This window comes from Myodes glareolus, chromosome 22, assembly GCF_982192425.1.
Source record: "Myodes glareolus chromosome 22, mMyoGla1.1, whole genome shotgun sequence".
Taxonomy (NCBI): Eukaryota; Metazoa; Chordata; class Mammalia; order Rodentia; family Cricetidae; genus Myodes; species Myodes glareolus.
This window is the reverse complement of record NC_142047.1, coordinates 54,895,890-54,911,261: the sequence shown is the minus strand read 5'-3', so window position 1 is coordinate 54,911,261 and position 15,372 is coordinate 54,895,890. Positions and strand designations below refer to the sequence as shown.

General features: G+C 48.2%; 2 protein-coding genes across 3 annotated transcripts in view; one reads left to right on the top strand and one right to left on the bottom strand.

Annotated features, from left to right (window-relative positions):
* Gnpat (glyceronephosphate O-acyltransferase) overlaps positions 1-2,375 on the bottom strand; it is a 28,521-nt gene extending 26,146 nt beyond the window's left edge. The window contains exon 1 of one of the 2 annotated variants that reach the window (XM_048450198.3): positions 2,134-2,375. In XM_048450198.3, coding sequence (XP_048306155.1) covers positions 2,134-2,208 — 75 coding nt within the window. In that variant the 5' untranslated portion in view covers positions 2,209-2,375. The remainder of the gene's footprint in view (positions 1-2,133) is intronic. The other variant, XM_048450201.3, reaches the window with a different exon arrangement.
* Positions 2,376-2,409: 34 nt separating this feature from the next.
* Positions 2,410-12,352, top strand: Fsaf1 (40S small subunit processome assembly factor 1). The gene is made up of 7 exons (XM_048450202.3): positions 2,410-2,563; positions 4,119-4,459; positions 9,155-9,211; positions 9,893-9,988; positions 10,107-10,193; positions 10,996-11,048; positions 11,826-12,352. Exons 1-7 carry the CDS (start codon positions 2,464-2,466, stop codon positions 11,956-11,958), a joined length of 867 nt encoding a protein of 288 aa, XP_048306159.1. The 5' UTR covers positions 2,410-2,463; the 3' UTR covers positions 11,959-12,352.
* Positions 12,353-15,372: the final 3,020 nt, after the last annotated feature.

Below are 15,372 nucleotides of genomic sequence, written 5' to 3'. Positions count from 1 at the left end.
TGACTCCAACAACATCCAATGCATGCTTTAATCACTACCCTTTATTTATCCCACTTAACTGGACTACCTGAGCACACTGACCACTTTGGGTATCCTGAGAGGCCAGGCAGTCTTTGGCACTGAGAACAGCAACTGGGGGACGAGGGGCACTGCTGATGCTTGAATCATTAGCACTATTGTGACGTCACTACAGAACTACTGAGTAGACAGAAAGCGGTGCACAATGAACAGGGTGGTGGATGAAGCTGGCAGTCTGAAGGAGGCTCTCATGGTCATCATCTGTGCGGGCACAACATCAGCGAGGAGGCGACTGAGCCAGGCAGTGGTGGCACCAAAGGGAAAGGGGCGGGGGACACTCATGGCCAGCTGCCTTATTACTCACACGGAAGGTTGACAAAAATCTCATGATTAAAAAAATATATAGATGAAGTAAGAACCAACTCCTTTTTATTGACATGCAAGGGAAATCCTAGCCCCCACACAAACACATTGAAAGGCCCAGAAACGTCTTGAGTTGGATCTACACAACAATCCCCTTTCCCAACACGCCTGCTTTGGAATAACAAGCTGTAAAACGGTGATGGGTTTCCCACCAGAGAACGGTGTGGTGAAGTCAACGACAGGGGCTCCAACCATAAGCTTTAAGGCAACAGTTCACAGCAAACATAAAGGTAAAGTTCTTTAAAAAAAAAAAAAGATTTATTTTTGTGTGTACTGGTGTTTTGCCTGCACGTATGTCTGTGTGAGGATGTAAGATCTTGGAGTTATAGACAGTTGTGAGCTGCCGTGTGGATGCTGGGAATTGAACCTGTGTCCTTTACAGGAGCAGCCAGTGCTCAAAACCCCTAAGCCATCTCTCCAGCCCCAAATGTAAGCTTAAGAGACAGTGAAAGAAGTCTGCCCACATTCCAAAAGATACCCTGCTCTTAAGGTAGCAACATTCTTCTAGAAACGGAAGTTTGTTTGCTTTGCTCTGACATGTTTTTTTTTTTTCTTCTCACTTTTGACATTTCTACAGAAGCTAACACTACACTATACCAGACTTAAAGCATTACTTGCCAAGAGTGGTGGTGTAGACCTGCAATCCTGGCTCTCTGGAGGCCAGGGAAGACTGCAAGGTGCAGGACAGCCTGGGGCTTCACAGCCACTGCCAAACCAGAGTACAAACCACGAAGATTGCTTCAAAAATAAACTATTAAAAATAAATTTCTCCGGAGCTGGAGAGATGGCTCCAAGAATTAAGAGCCATTTTTTTCCCCCAGCACCCACATGGCAGGTCACAACAATTTTAACTCGGTTTCCAGAACTGGCCTCTGCCGCTCCAGACACCACCAAGGACACATACAAACATGCAGGTAAAACACTCATACACATAAAAATAAATTGTCCCCCAGCACTGTACAATCTCACGGGATGAAAGGGTACAAAGCTTCCGCCTTGATAATGAATATTGTAAGCTCATGAATATTGTAAGCGACCAGCATTCTGTTGGAAACCAAACCAAGCAAGTCACCAGTTAAAACCATAAGAGGAAGCAATTCTGCAATGGGGGTGTCGAGGCAAGGTGGGGTGAAGTCAGTGGCAATGGGAGTCCTATCCAACAACTTGTGGGGTGAAAATAGAAGACAGTAATTCCCAGAAGCTCCAAGTCATCCTAAATTAGAGTGTTAAAAACTCTACTCGCATATTCTAGCCGAATATTTTTCTCCCAAAAATACTTCAGGAAAAAAAGAGGGGGAAAAAAAAAAAAAAAGGCGGGAGGTGTAGAGACAAGTTTTCCCGGGCTAGGTAAGCCCGCCGGTTTCTCAACCGGCAGAAGTCGGCCGATCCGCCCTCGGTGGACGGCGGAGCCTCCAAGTCTCCCCTCGTGCTGGTGTGCCGGGCTCCAGGCCTGAGAGGGGAAAGGGACAGAGAAGCCACCATCGACAGGAACTTGGAAAAGCAGACACGTTTACCCAGACTCAGACACATGGTTGCTGTGGATACCAAGCTAAGTACCCAAATTCTGCACAGAGGGGCGTCAGGATCCGTTCTCTAAGACAGAGGCTGGGGGTTGGGGAGGTTTACAGGGCTCAGGAGAGGCTGTCCTTTCCCGAGACGTCGCCCCGGGCCTCGGTCCCCCGAGGCGCCTACCGCGTAGACGAGCACAGCGCCGGGGCTGGCCGAGCCGACCGAGAAGCGGGAGCTGGAAGAGTTAGGAACGTCCATGGTGCGGCTGCCGTCCCGGGCGGGGCCTGGGCTTGTCTACTATGCGGCTGTGGAGCAGCGGCTGGGGGCGGTTCTTTCGAACGGGGCGGCTCCAAGCCGCCCAGGGCGGTGGCACTTAGGACGGCCACCGCACTGGACCCCGGGCGCCGCCATCTTAGCCAGGACGGAGGCCGCTCAGGGCCTCCCGCGGAGCACGCGCAGGAGCGCCGGAAGCGGAAGTACCGCCTTGTGGGCGGAATTTGAAGATCAGTGTAGATGCCCATGGCGGCGGTGGCGGCGCGAGAATCGGACTCAGCAGAGCCTCCTGGCTCTGAGACACTCCTGGATGAGGTGCTGCGGACCCTCTACGACTTGGGTGAGCTTGGCTCCTGAGAGGAGGCGGCTGAGGACAGCGGGACGCATCCCAGACACGGCAGGACCGCGGGCTACCCGGAACCGGCTCGGATCACCCGATCTCCTGGCGCCATGCCGGCCGGCCTTACCCCTGCGCGCCTCCCTCTCTGAGACCTTCTCACCCACATCTTGGTCGACCTTTCACTCTCTTTCACGCTGTGTGGGAAAGAAAAATAAAAACGTGTTACTAAAGACAGGCAGCTGTCTGGCACTTTGGCAAAAGGACAGACTCTCGCAGGCTGAAGAACCCACATGCAGATTGCCTGACTTTTAAAACCAAACACGTTGCAAACGCTGTATTATATTTACTTTGGAGCGGTTGCTCAAAATTCTAAGCTCGCTTCCATGGTTAAAAAAATAGTTTAGAAAGTGGAAAAACGTACCAGGTGTACATGCTGTTGTGCGTTCCTCCATTAACTGTCAGAGCAACCCTTATATATCCCTACGTTGATCCCTTAGTTACAGAGAAACAAGCACCAGAGGCTAACGGAGCTTGTTAAACGTTACCTTTCAGAGCTCGGATCTAAAGGCTTAGAGACTAATAACATAGTTTGCGCTGCATTGACTTGTCCTATGTAAGTTCTCTGTGTCCACGGAGTGGAGGACGGACAAGACTTGGCCTTGACTTTCACTAGTTTTATGACTAATTTTTAAAATCCTCAATATGATTTATAGCCACATCTGCTGGGATTCATTGCAAGTTGCACCAGTGTCCCGGACTCATTTTTATATCCATACTGCCAGAGTCAGATCAGCTCCAAGTATACGTTTAGTGAATACATAGCTGATGTTTAGAGAGCTCTTGTGCACATAGGTCAGTAACGAGGCCTAGACTTCTAGTTCAGATTTCAGGTCTCTGTTGAGCGTCCAAGCAGAGGAAACAAACAAGATGAGAAATTTAGTAGAAAGTAACGGTATTTAAATTAAGGCGGTTTTCCTGGAATCTCTTGAATTCATAGCGGAAAGAAAACAGGAAGCCTGGGGCAGGTACTTGTAACCCTGTAATGTGATAAAAAGAAATACTAATGTAGAGCTAAGTGTTTTTAATATAGCAAATGGCAAGTCCCAATCCTGGGAACTACAGCTCGGCTGTCACTAGGTAAGCAGCAAGCGTGAGGACAAGGGCGATTGTTTTCTTACAAGTCAGAGATGCACAGCTACCTAGGCAAGAAAGACAGCGTTTTGATTTCTAAAAATGGTGCAAAAGCAATTTACTTGGAGAAAAACAATTTGTATCTTTTAAGTTGTGTTTTTACTTTTCAAGTTACTTTTATTTATGTATTTGTGTGGGTGTGTGTTTGTCACCGCACCATGCTGAAATAAGGAAACAACTTATGGAGTCAGCTCTCTGCTTCCACCATGTGGGTCCTGGAGATCAAACCACCCCAAGCGGTTTATTTCTTTCTTTGTGCAGATGGGTGCTTGTGTCTGGGCCAGATGCACAGTAACATTCAGTTGGTATTGGTGTTAGCTAAAACCAAAATCGTTTTTACATTTTTTTATGTTGAAACAAACAGGAGAAACTGAAGGTGAAGCAGAGCCTAAGAGGATCAAGAAGAAGAGAGAAAAGAAGAAGGACGTGGAGATGGGAGCAGAGGCTACAGCAGAGCTGCTCCCCCTGCCTGGATCGCTCGCAAAGGGCCAGAGGAAGAGTGCTTCCAGCTTTTTCAAGGAACTCAGAGAAGAGCTACACTCTGCTTCCGCTGCCCCCTCAGCTCCCCATTCAGGAGCAGAAGTCCCTGCTACTAACGCAGTGTCGCTCTCTGCCCCAAAGAACAACAGCAGGCTCGTGGAAGTGGTAGAGTTTCAAAGCAGAAGTAAAAGAAAACCAAAACCAGATCAAGATGAGCACGCAAAGGTAATGAACCATCTGGTCTGTACCTGTGTGCTCAGGTTTCCATTAGACAGTCGTGGAATTGGAGGACTAGAGAAAGGAAAGGGCAGTGGTGAATTTTGGAAATGGCATGGCTGTCTGGCCCCACCTAAGCCCTGAAAATGACCTTTTCGTCCAGAGCTTAGACCCAGGCCGTAAATTCCTCAGTGAAGCTGTGTTGTGCATCGTCTCAGGCTTTTGGGTTTTAGTGCTGCTCTACTTCGTTGTCTCCAGCTGCAATGCTCTTCCCAGGTTTCCCTGCTTTAGTACAGCGACCACAGGCTCCGCTCACAGGAAGCTCAGGCCAGCGAGTCTCCATTCCACAAGTCACTGTGCACCTGCTGCCTGGCTCCCTGGAGATCAGCAGTGGAACGTGTGGGTGCTGTGTTGTCCCCGTGGTTATGAAGTTATAAAGGTAAAGAGTTACAAAGGCAGAAACAAACGGTGCTGAGAGGAGCAGGCAGAGCCTACTATGGGTGGGGTGGTCAGGCTCGTATTAAATGGTCCTCGGAAGGGGAAGAGGAGAGCCACATCAGCAGAAGCCAGCAGCCTTGCCAACCCCCTTGGGTGCAAGGCGCCTGACTGGTTCCAAGAGCTGGAAGACTAGCAGAAGTAGGACAGAGGGGACAGTGGCATGAGATGACGTGCAGAAGCTGGGGAGCCAGCCCTTCCCAGGTCTTAGAGGCAGCTGTAGGATTTGATACTCTAAAATCCATGAAGACAGCCTGGTGTGATGCCTTAGACCGATGGTGCCCAAACTCAGGAGATTACCATGAAGTCAGGCTAGCCTTGCTTCACAGCCAGTCCTAGGCCAGTCTCAGCTACATGATGAGGTCTTCCAGTCAGAACAAAACATAGCAAACATCATCTAAGTATATGGGGAGCTGTGACAGCATTCCCAGCAGAGGCAGGAGGTCATCTGCTTCTTGTTTGCAGGCTGCTGACCCTGGATGGCCAGTGAGTTATAACCAACAGGGTGAGTGAGGGGTTCCTCTCAGCAGTCTGGGTTTGAAGTGGGGTGTTCTCTGTAGCTTTGGAGCCTGTCCTGGAACTAGCTCTTGTAGACCAGGCTGGCCTCGAACTCACAGAGATCCACCCGCCTCTGCCTCCCACCGCCTGGCTAAGAACCTGTTTCTTAATGGGAGTGCAGCTTCGTGAGAGGAAGGACGTGGGCTTTTAAGCAGTAAGTATGTCAGGTAGCCTGAAGCCATTCAGGTGGCACTTGGCTCCCAGGGCAGTGTCAGTGGAGTCGTCCTCCTTGTCCTCCTCACGTCCCTCAGGCTGCTCAGTCTCCACTGTTGCTGCTCTGTGCATCTTAAGTGCCTCAATGGCCTAGCTAAAAAAAAGGGACCAAAGCAGGGCGTGGTGCGTTCACCTTCAGTCCCACCTTCAGGATCTCTGTAAGTTCAAGAGGAGCCTGGACTACTTAAGAGACCCTGTTTCAGAGCAAAAAGGTGGGGACAGAAAGCAGGAATGAAGGGTGAAGAGAAGGGGCCCTGTGTCCTCTCTCCATGCTCCACTGTCAGTACTGCCTCTGCCGTTGCCATCGCTCCCCACAGCTAGTGCTTGTTCCATCCACGGGCCCCTTCTTGCCTCACTAACTCCTCCTGATTCCTGCAAGCGTTTGCTGCGCAGAGGAGCCTGGTGCCTGCTGAGATGATGTGCTGGTCTGCAGTCACGTGCACTGCTTACCACGCATGCCACTCAGAGCGTGTGAGCACAGCTTGACAGGGTTCAGTTTGGTTTTTAGATAAGTGGAAATTTATTTAGCAGACACACCTTATAAGGCCTTCAAAAATCACTTCTTTTTTTTTTAATTGATATTTACATTTTTCTCTGCTCCCCTCCCTGCTTCTCCCCTCCCCCCTTCAATCCTCCCCCAAGGTCCCCTTGCTTCCAGTTTACTCAGGAGACCTTGTCAAAAATCACTTCTGTGTCCCGTTTGGCATGACTTTTACAGAAAGTGGTTTATTTCCCTGGTGCTAAGGATGGAACAGGGAGGGCCCATGCACACAGGCAAGCCTCTTCCCTCTGAGATACGCCTCAGCTGTCATGGAGGGTGTGCTGATGAGTTCTCAGTCCACCTGAAGGTCCTGTGCCTCTCAGTGTTGCAGACAGAACCTGACCCTGATCATCCAGAGAAGGATTGTAGATCTGAAGCAAGCACCAGGCCAGGGTCCATCCCAGGCTCTCAGGTTTCCAGGCTATGTACTTTGCTGCTGCTTGGGAGATAGAAGACAGATTTCTTGGGTTCTGTGGCCTTTGCTAAGACCAGTGGGAGGAGCCACAGAGGGATCAGCAGACCTAAAGACACCTCTCCAGTTCATTGCCAAATAGCCACAGAGTGCTTGCCCAGCTCACCCTCTTCATCCTGAGCTCTCTTGAGGTCAGGAAGAGAGTCATCTAGTTGAGGCACTGCACCCTGGTCAAAGGGAGGAAGTCCCTATTCTTTTTAAAACTGCCTTCGTTTGAGAAAAAGAGTGTTTACCTACCCACACCCACTCTTAACTGGAGGCCAGCTGGACATGTCAATAATTTTAAAAGTTTGTCCACCTAGATTTTTTTATTACATTTTATTTGTTTGTGCATGAGGTTGTGGGTACCATGGTGCATCTGTGTAGAAATCAGAGGACAACCTATAGGATCCCGTTCTCTCTTTCCACCATGTTGGTCTCAGGGAATAAACTCAGGTCATTAGGTTTTGTGGAAAGCACCTTTCCCCAGAGTTGAGTCACCTTAGTCCACCAATAACATTTTCTTCTCTTTGGTGGGGCAGGGGGTGTTTTGTTTTACTTTTCAAGGCAAGATCTCACCATATAGCTCTGGCCTGGCTGTCCTGAAACTCACTATCTGAACCAGGCTGGCCCTGAACTAAATAGATCCTTCTGCCTCTGTCTCCCAAGTACTGGGATCAAAGATGTATACAACTACACTTGGCAGTTTTTTTCTTTTTTAAATCCAGACAACACAGAAGAAAATGCTTCAGGGGAGGTCAGCTATCCAGCAGGCAAGTTCCCAGAGCTCGGCTCCTGTGTGGAAAAGCAGGAGGCATGAGGTTTGCATTGTGATTGGATAGCCTATGCTGGGCAGGCAGGAAATGTGCCCTGAGAAAACAAGGCAGCCGCTCTGGCTGGTCCCATTGTCCCCCACAAGGACCGTCATCTTTTTTAGAGGTTTGTGGAATTTACAACTCTGTTTTGCTGCTCTGACAGACATGGCATGGGATTGGATGGTGACTATTGTTGGCCAATGTCTTTGTCTTTGACGGTAGTCTCCTTAGAGTCTCAAGCGTCTAGAGAGTCCTGTAGACCTGAAGCCATGGCCAGGACGTGTGACTTAAAAGCCACAATCTTGAAAGCCTTTGTGGCAGCAATGCCACCAGCAGTCAGGAACCAAAACTTCACCATAGCCAGGAAGTTAATGCTTCTCGAAGGACTGTCATCCTAGCAGATGAGAAGGCAGTGGTTTCAAACCTCTGCTTAGACATCAGTGCTCTGTCCAGCTCTTTGCCAAGCAAAGCTTTCTGTCTGGTCCCTGAAAGACAGGTGTTTCTTTTTCTTGTTTCCTCTTCCCTTAAAAACGTTCACGTGCTCTTGGGGTTGAGGAGACGGCTGGGCTGTTAGGAGCACTTACCCACTGCTCTCGCAGAGGGCCTAGATTTGGTTCCCAGCATTCACACGATGGCTCACAACCATCTGTAGCTCCAGTCCTGACTGCCTCAGGCTGCTGTACACACATAGTGCACATACATACAACTAGGCACACATAAAATAAATAGCATTTCAAAACAAAAGCACGCTCTCCACCTCTTCTCTGCAAGCTGTAAAGATTTTGGCAGCATGTAGAATTGGTACTTAGATGGTGGGCTGGCTTCAAGACTCTTTTCCAGCTTTTCTTTATGATGAAATACTCATAACAGTTTGGTACATAACTTATTACTGGTGAGCAGCTGTTGCCACCCGGTTTTCCTCCTACAGAGCTGTAGCTGTCCCCCTTCCTCCGCTCTTCTGCTTTCTCTCTTAAATGACAATGCCCCTTCTGGAATGGGGTCACTTCTTGTACTCTGTGATTGGCTTGTATTACAGTGCCCTCTTCATCTATGATAGGGCGTGTATCAAAAATCTGCACTTTGGCTTATTTTTTGTGGTATTGACTCATGTTTGCTAGGTTAGCACTCTGCCGCTGAACTACATCTCACTCCGGAGGCGCCTCTCCTTAAGAAGCCAAACATAAACCACTTAACCTTCCATCTGTTGGTAGACATCTGGGGTGCCCTTGTATTTTAGCCGCTGTGAACACTGCCACTGTGAACACTGGTGTACCTGCCAGGGTAGAACTATTGATTCTCTGCCCGCTCTGTGTTTACTGTTCCTAGGAAGTGTCTCACGTCCATAGCAGCTGAACCTTTAGCATTTTTGCCTACAGTCTATAAGGGTTCAGTTTCTTGACATCCTTACCAACACTTATTTTCTTGGGGGAAAGGGGAGTTGGTTTTTATTTTTAATTTTTATTTTATACATATATGCACAGTTGGGTTGTTTATTTCAAGATAAGGTTTCATGATGTAGCCCAGGCTGGCCTCACACTTGAAGCCACTTCCCTGCCTCTTCTCAGATTACAGGTGTGTGCTGCCACACCTGGCTAACTGGTAGTTTCTAATAAGAATTTGTTTTCTTCCAGGATAAAGCAAGGGCCCTTGAAAAAGATATAGGTATTCAAGAATTTAACCTAGAAAAGGTAAGCATTTTGAGGTAACTTTTAGTTCCTTTTTAAGCTTTGCATTGTTGGTCATGAACTGGCAGCTTTAACACAGCACCAGGCTTCTGCAGAGAGTCTTGTCTCAAGGCTAGGGAAATGGTGAACCTAGCATCAGGATGTTCACGTGACTGCCTGACTTACTAGCACAGAAAGACAGCGCAATGGCCAGTGATACAGTGGCAAGTCAGAAAGACGGACGGACGTCCACAGTGCAGCTGCTTTCTAAGATCCCTGGCCAAAGGACAGGAGGAAGAGAACAGTTGTGTTTGACCTGTCGTGGTCAGCTCCCAGGTGTGGATAGCATGTTGGAGAGGCACTTTCAGCTAAGTGGCTGCCCGTCTGGACTGGCTTGGTGGAGAGCATCCAGTCACAGCACTGAGTGCTGCCTGAATCCCAATACTGTCACTAGTTCATGCAGAGATAGTCATTGCTTCGGCTGTGGGATTAAACAAGGAGGGAACACTAAGAGCGCAGTGGTACAAGAGCCTGCTGGTGCTTCCTCGGCCACGGCAGCACTGCAGCGTCCCGCCTGTGGGACAGCGGACAGCGTGGCTGAGAGGCTGCTGCCTGGGGAGTTGTTGGCATACGGGTCTGACTGTTGTTTACCATGTGGTTCTGACTGTTGTGCACCATGCGGGTCTGACTGTTGTGCACCAACAGGCTCGTTTGGAAGTACACCGCTTTGGGATCACAGGCTATGGCAAAGGAAAAGAGAGAGTCCTGGAACGTGAGCGAGCCATCGTGCTGGGGGCTAAGGTGAGGGGCTGCCTGCCATGGTCAGACCTGGGGGAGGGGCAGCCCAGGGGCGCTAGGACTGCCCTTTTCTTACTTGTAGGAGAAAAACTGATGGCGTGTCTTTATTCTGTCTTGTCAGGCTCCCAAAAGAAGTTACGTGAATTACAAGGTTTTACAGCAACAAATCAAAGAGAAAAGGAGAGCGCTTGAAGAAGAGGAGAGATTGGTGGGTATCTGCTCTTTACTCTGCTAGGTGGGGGCTGGCTGCCCCATGGCTGCGTGTTGGCCGGCTTAGCTTGCCAAGCAATAGGGACACCAACATTACCTGATGCCCCCTCCCAGCCCCCAGTTATAGCAGCTGACTTCATCATGCCAGCTGAGGCCTCTGGCCTGGTCATGGAGAAAGTGAGGCTGGCCTTGAGGCCAGAGGTCATTAGCATTGCCACAGTGTCTGTTGAGTGCCCACCATGTGCCCAGCAGGTGTTGGTGCTCGACTGTGGTTGTCCCAAGGGGTCATGACACTTGGGGTTTCTGACAGGGTACGTAACCCAGGCTTAGAATTTCCCCTCCACTGCCTCTGTTGTCTGAGTACAGAGTCACGGCTGTATGCTACTGGATCCTGATACCTGCCACATCTGTAACAGGGGTCAGAATAAGACTTGTTGGCTTATGCTTACTAAACCCATTTGAAAATGTTAAAAATAGGGGGCTGGAGTGATGGCTCAGAGGTTAAGAGCATTGCCTGCTCTTCCAGAGGTCCTGAGTTCAATTCCCAGCAACCACATGGTGGCTCACAACCATCTAAAATAAACCAGATAAAATATCACAACCAGATAAAATCTGGTGCCCTCTTCTGGTGTGCAGGCATACATGCAGGCAAAATGCTGTATACATAATAAATAAATCTTTGAAAAAAAAAAGAAAATGTTAAAAATAATGGCATCTATGTGGCTTTCGTCACAAACCTGCTGCCCTGTTGTGAATATCTACCATCCATTACCAGTATACTGTCTTTGATGTTGATTTAGGCCCGGGACACAGACGTTTTCAAGAGAAAGAAGAGGAAAGTACAAGAGGACAGGTGGGTAGTGGCCGCAGATGCCGGGGCTTCCCTACCATGTCTGTGGTTGGTTCTTATGGTCCCGTGCGTGAGTGCAGCATCCCAGTCCTCTGGTTACCTGCTTGGTTGGGCCTGTAAAGAGGTGGTTAGGAAACTGCCCCAGTCAACCACCTGCATCAGAACCGAATCCAGCACCTTCTCTCGTCTCTGTTCAAAGACTAGACACTTGCAGTGACACGTGAGAATCTGAGCTTGGCATGGCTGGCCTAATGTGCCACACTCACAGTGGAGCTTCTTGATGTGAAATGGAGAAATGGTGGGAAAGGGCCTGGTACTTGTCTTAGCTTTGGGTGAGGATTCCTTTCCTGGGCGCTGTGCTCCAGACTGGGCCCTTCATCGTAGCCCTTTCTCACAGCAGTGTCTTTGTCAATTGAGTTCCCATTCTATGCCAGGTAAGTGTTGGTGCCCTGGTGATGTCACCCTGAGGGAGCCCTGTCCCTTGAGGGGCATGGCAGTGAGGGAAGCCTCCAACTATGAAAACAAATTGGTGATGTCTGGTGCTAGCGAGTCCTGTAAAGAGGCTTCAGCCGAGCTTGGAGGGTTGAGCTGGAGGTCACTTCAGGGAGGTGACATCTGTCAGGAACTGAGCAAAGAGGAAGGGTCACTGTGGAGATAGTGTTCAGCACCTTGTGAAACGAGAGACCAGTGCATTGTGGTAGGGCCTGCACGAGAAGAGGAATCCACGCCTGTGGTCCTGCTTGCTCTAACTGCTGGCACCTTCTCTTCCTGCCAACACAGGAGATCCAAGAAGTCGGCTCCCAGCATTTTGTCAAATGGAAAAGTTGGACAAGTTGGAAAATTCAGAAATGGGACATTGATTCTAAGCCACGCTGATATCAAGAAAATAAATTCTTCCAGGGTACCGAAATGATGAACTTTGTCAGCTCTGGAGAGGAGTAGGAACCGCGACAGTGCTAACACAGGACCGCTGAACTGCAGACCGCACTTTCATGTCCCTCGGGGTCTCTTCAGTGAGAAGCAAGACTGATAAACAGGGTGGTGACCTGCTGAGTGCCGGCCAGGCCCGGGCTCCACTCGGATTTCTGGTTGCTAGCGTCAGCACACTTGGTTCCAGTCCTCCTTTTCATAGTGTGTGATTGCCGTTACAGTGCCTTTTGGACTTCTGATGACAGTGTTACTATATCATGAAAGAACTAAGAACTCTTGTCATCTTTTGGTTTTCTGGAAAAGCAGTTCTATTGTCGACCTACTTTGTGTAAGATCCATTTTGTAAGAATTTTCAAAAATACACATCTATAGAATGAGGGCTGGCTGTTGAGTAACACACGGCCAGTTCTAACTGCTTTCCCATACCTCACAAGGCCATGTTTACAGTGAAGTTACCCCCTACCTAGGTGTCAGCATCCCCTCAGAGAGTGAGGTGAGTTAAAAGGAGATCTCCAGTGAGGAAGGATTCTGGTACTTCCTACCTTAGGTGTTCGGCTCCTTGTCCAGTAAGCAGTGTGATGTGGGGTTTAGAAGCCTGTAGGTCATGGCCAGCAGGTTGTCAGGTGGCTCTGAAAGCATCACCAAACCAACTCATGAGATGGAATCCAATTTGCTAGTTTTTTAAAGTTTATTTTGTGTGTATGTTAGGGTACATGTGCCATGGTGTTTGTGTAAAAATCATAGGCCCAACTTCTAGGGGATCACCATACAGATCCAGGAATCAAATGTAGCTTGGCAGCCAGCACCATTCTTTACCCACTGAGCCATCTCACCAGCCCAAGTTTAGAAGATCTTAAATATGACAACACTAGAAAGATCTTAGGAGTCAGAGATGACATATAATAGGGCACCTGATCAACTGACTCCATCTTTTCCAACAGAGCCTTGAGGGGTGGAGTTCTACTTCCATGAACCCCAACAGAGTCCACTTTGGAAGAATATGCAGAGTCCCAGTGGAAATGACTAGGTTTGGTTCCTGCTTTTTCATCTACTATGTAAATCTTTATGCTCAATCCTTAACAAAAGTAGAGGATACTGTATAAATATAGCTCAGTGTAATGACCACCGAGTAGTCTAGAAACACTCAAGATTTTTAAAGGCATAATGACCCACAAACAGCCCTGTATCCTGCAAATGGAGAATCAAGCTTAAAACAGTACTGTGGATGAAGCCTCCTAACAGGGTCTCTGCAAGGTCAATTAAAGCAGTGGTTCTCAGCTTGTGGGTCACAATCCCTTCAGATATCAGATATCCTGCATATCAGATTTTTACATTATGGTTTATAAAAGCAGTAAAATTAAAGTTCTGAAGTAGCAACAAAAAAATAATCTTATGTTGGCGGGGGGGAGGTCACCACAACATGAGGAACTGAGTTAACAGGACATAGTATCAAGAAGGCTGAGAACCACTGAACACAGGGAAGTGACCATCAGAAAGTCATGCTAAGGAAAACAGAGATGTTGGATTTTCTTTTACTCTTAAACTTTCCTCTTTGGTCTTTTTACTGTTTGGATGCCCACCACCCAGCTCCTAAATATTATTCATAAGCCTGGCATTATCTTGGCTTGTTTCTAGCCAACTTTTCTTAAATTATCCCATCTATCTCTTGCCTCTGGGCTTTCACCTTTATTCTTCTTTCCTTTCTTCCATCCTTCATTCCTTCCTTACTCCGTGGCTTGCTGTGTGACTGGCCCCTTCTATTCTTGCTTCTTGATCTCTTGCTCCTCCTCCTCCCCATTTCTCTTATTTCTTCTCTCTGCCTGCTGGTCCCGCCTATCCTTTCTCCTGCCTCGTTATTGGCAGTTCAGCTCTTTATTAGAGCATCAGATGTTTGAGACAAAGATTCACAGCTTCACAGTGAAACATGCAACATAAAAGAATGCAACATGTCTTTGCATCATTGAAACAAACGTTCCACAGCATAAACAAATGTAACACTCTTAAAATAATATTCCACAACAGAGTCCAGAGTTCACTCCATGCAGCTGTGCAGGACACATGTCACAGGCAGGGCTGGCAAGAAGGAAGTAGTGACCTATACAGGAAACTCCCAAGTTGAACTTGCTAGGAACTGACTGGAGAGCCAACGCCTGCTCACAGAGTCCCCAGAAAGTGGAAAGGCAAGGCACTGTTGGGTAAAAGCTCTCTTAGCCATCACTGACTTGAACCAACATGGAAAAGAAGCAGTGTCTGGATATCAAATCAGACTGGTGGGGAAAGCTGGCATCACCTCTAGCTGCACCTGTTTCACCTCCCACCGTCCAGAAGCAGTGCCCGTCTCCAGCGCTTCTACTGTGATCATGTGACTGACTTCCTTAGTTACAGTGACTTCTTCCTCCCTCTCTGCACAATCCACCCATCTCTGGAATTCATACCTATCTTGTATCCTACCAAATTACTCCCATAATTCATGGTTCTTTTGTGTCCACCATAGTCAGTCACAATACTCTTGCATCCCCCCACTGTACCACTCATGACCACCTTGGTGTGTTCATGTATACGCACATACATATACGTTTGTGTACACGTGTGCATATGTGGAGACCAGAGGAGAGCATCAGTTGTCATTCCTTAGGTACTATCCACCTTGCTGTTTGTTTTAAATTATTATTTATTTTAAACATGTTATGTGTATAATAGGTATTCTACCTGTCATGTATGTCTGCACCACTTGCCTGCTTGGTGAAAAAGGAGGCCAGAGGAGGGTGATGGATCCCCAGAATTGGAATTACAGATGGTTGAGTGTTGTGGAATAGAATATTTATATAACTATGTAAAGTTGTGTTGCACTTGTGTTACAGAATATTTGTTTAACTAAAGATGTGCTGCTGTTTCACCTTGCTTGCCTAAGGCACCTGATTGGTCTAGTAAAAAGTTAAACAGCCAGTCGCTAGGCAGGGGAGGGATAGGCAGGGCTCACAGGCAGAGAGAAAAGGAGAGCCAGCCAGGGACCAGACAGACAGACACAGAGGAAGCAGGAAAGCAGGATGGACAGTCCATAGATGTCAGCGAGCCTCAGATGCACATAGATGAACATAATTTAAGTTTCAGAAAGCTAGCTAGAAATAAGTCTAAGCTAAGCATTCATAGTAAGTCTCTGTGTCATGGTTTGGGGGCTGGTGGTCCAAGAAAGCCTGGCACATTTGAGCCACCAAGTGGGTGCTGGGAATGGAACTCAGAGCAAGTGCTCTTTGACTGTTGAGCCCCCTCTCCAGTTCCCCACCTTGTGTTCTGAGATAGTCGCTCAGTATGTAGGACAGGCCATCAGGCTAGTGAGTCTCTCCAGCACAGGGACCCAAGCTCTGGCCACCATGCCCAATTGTTGCTGTCTCTTCTG

What these genes read in the sequence shown, in the direction of transcription:
- Fsaf1 (XM_048450202.3), top strand. Translation starts at nt 2,464, where the DNA reads ATGCCCATGGCGGCGGTGGCGGCGCGAGAATCGGACTCAGCAGAGCCT. An exon ending in GCGGACCCTCTACGACTTGG is followed by an intron (nt 2,564 to 4,118) that starts GTGAGCTTGGCT and finishes TGAAACAAACAG; the next exon opens with GAGAAACTGAAGGTGAAGCA. An exon ending in TTGAAGAAGAGGAGAGATTG is followed by an intron (nt 10,194 to 10,995) that starts GTGGGTATCTGC and finishes ATGTTGATTTAG; the next exon opens with GCCCGGGACACAGACGTTTT.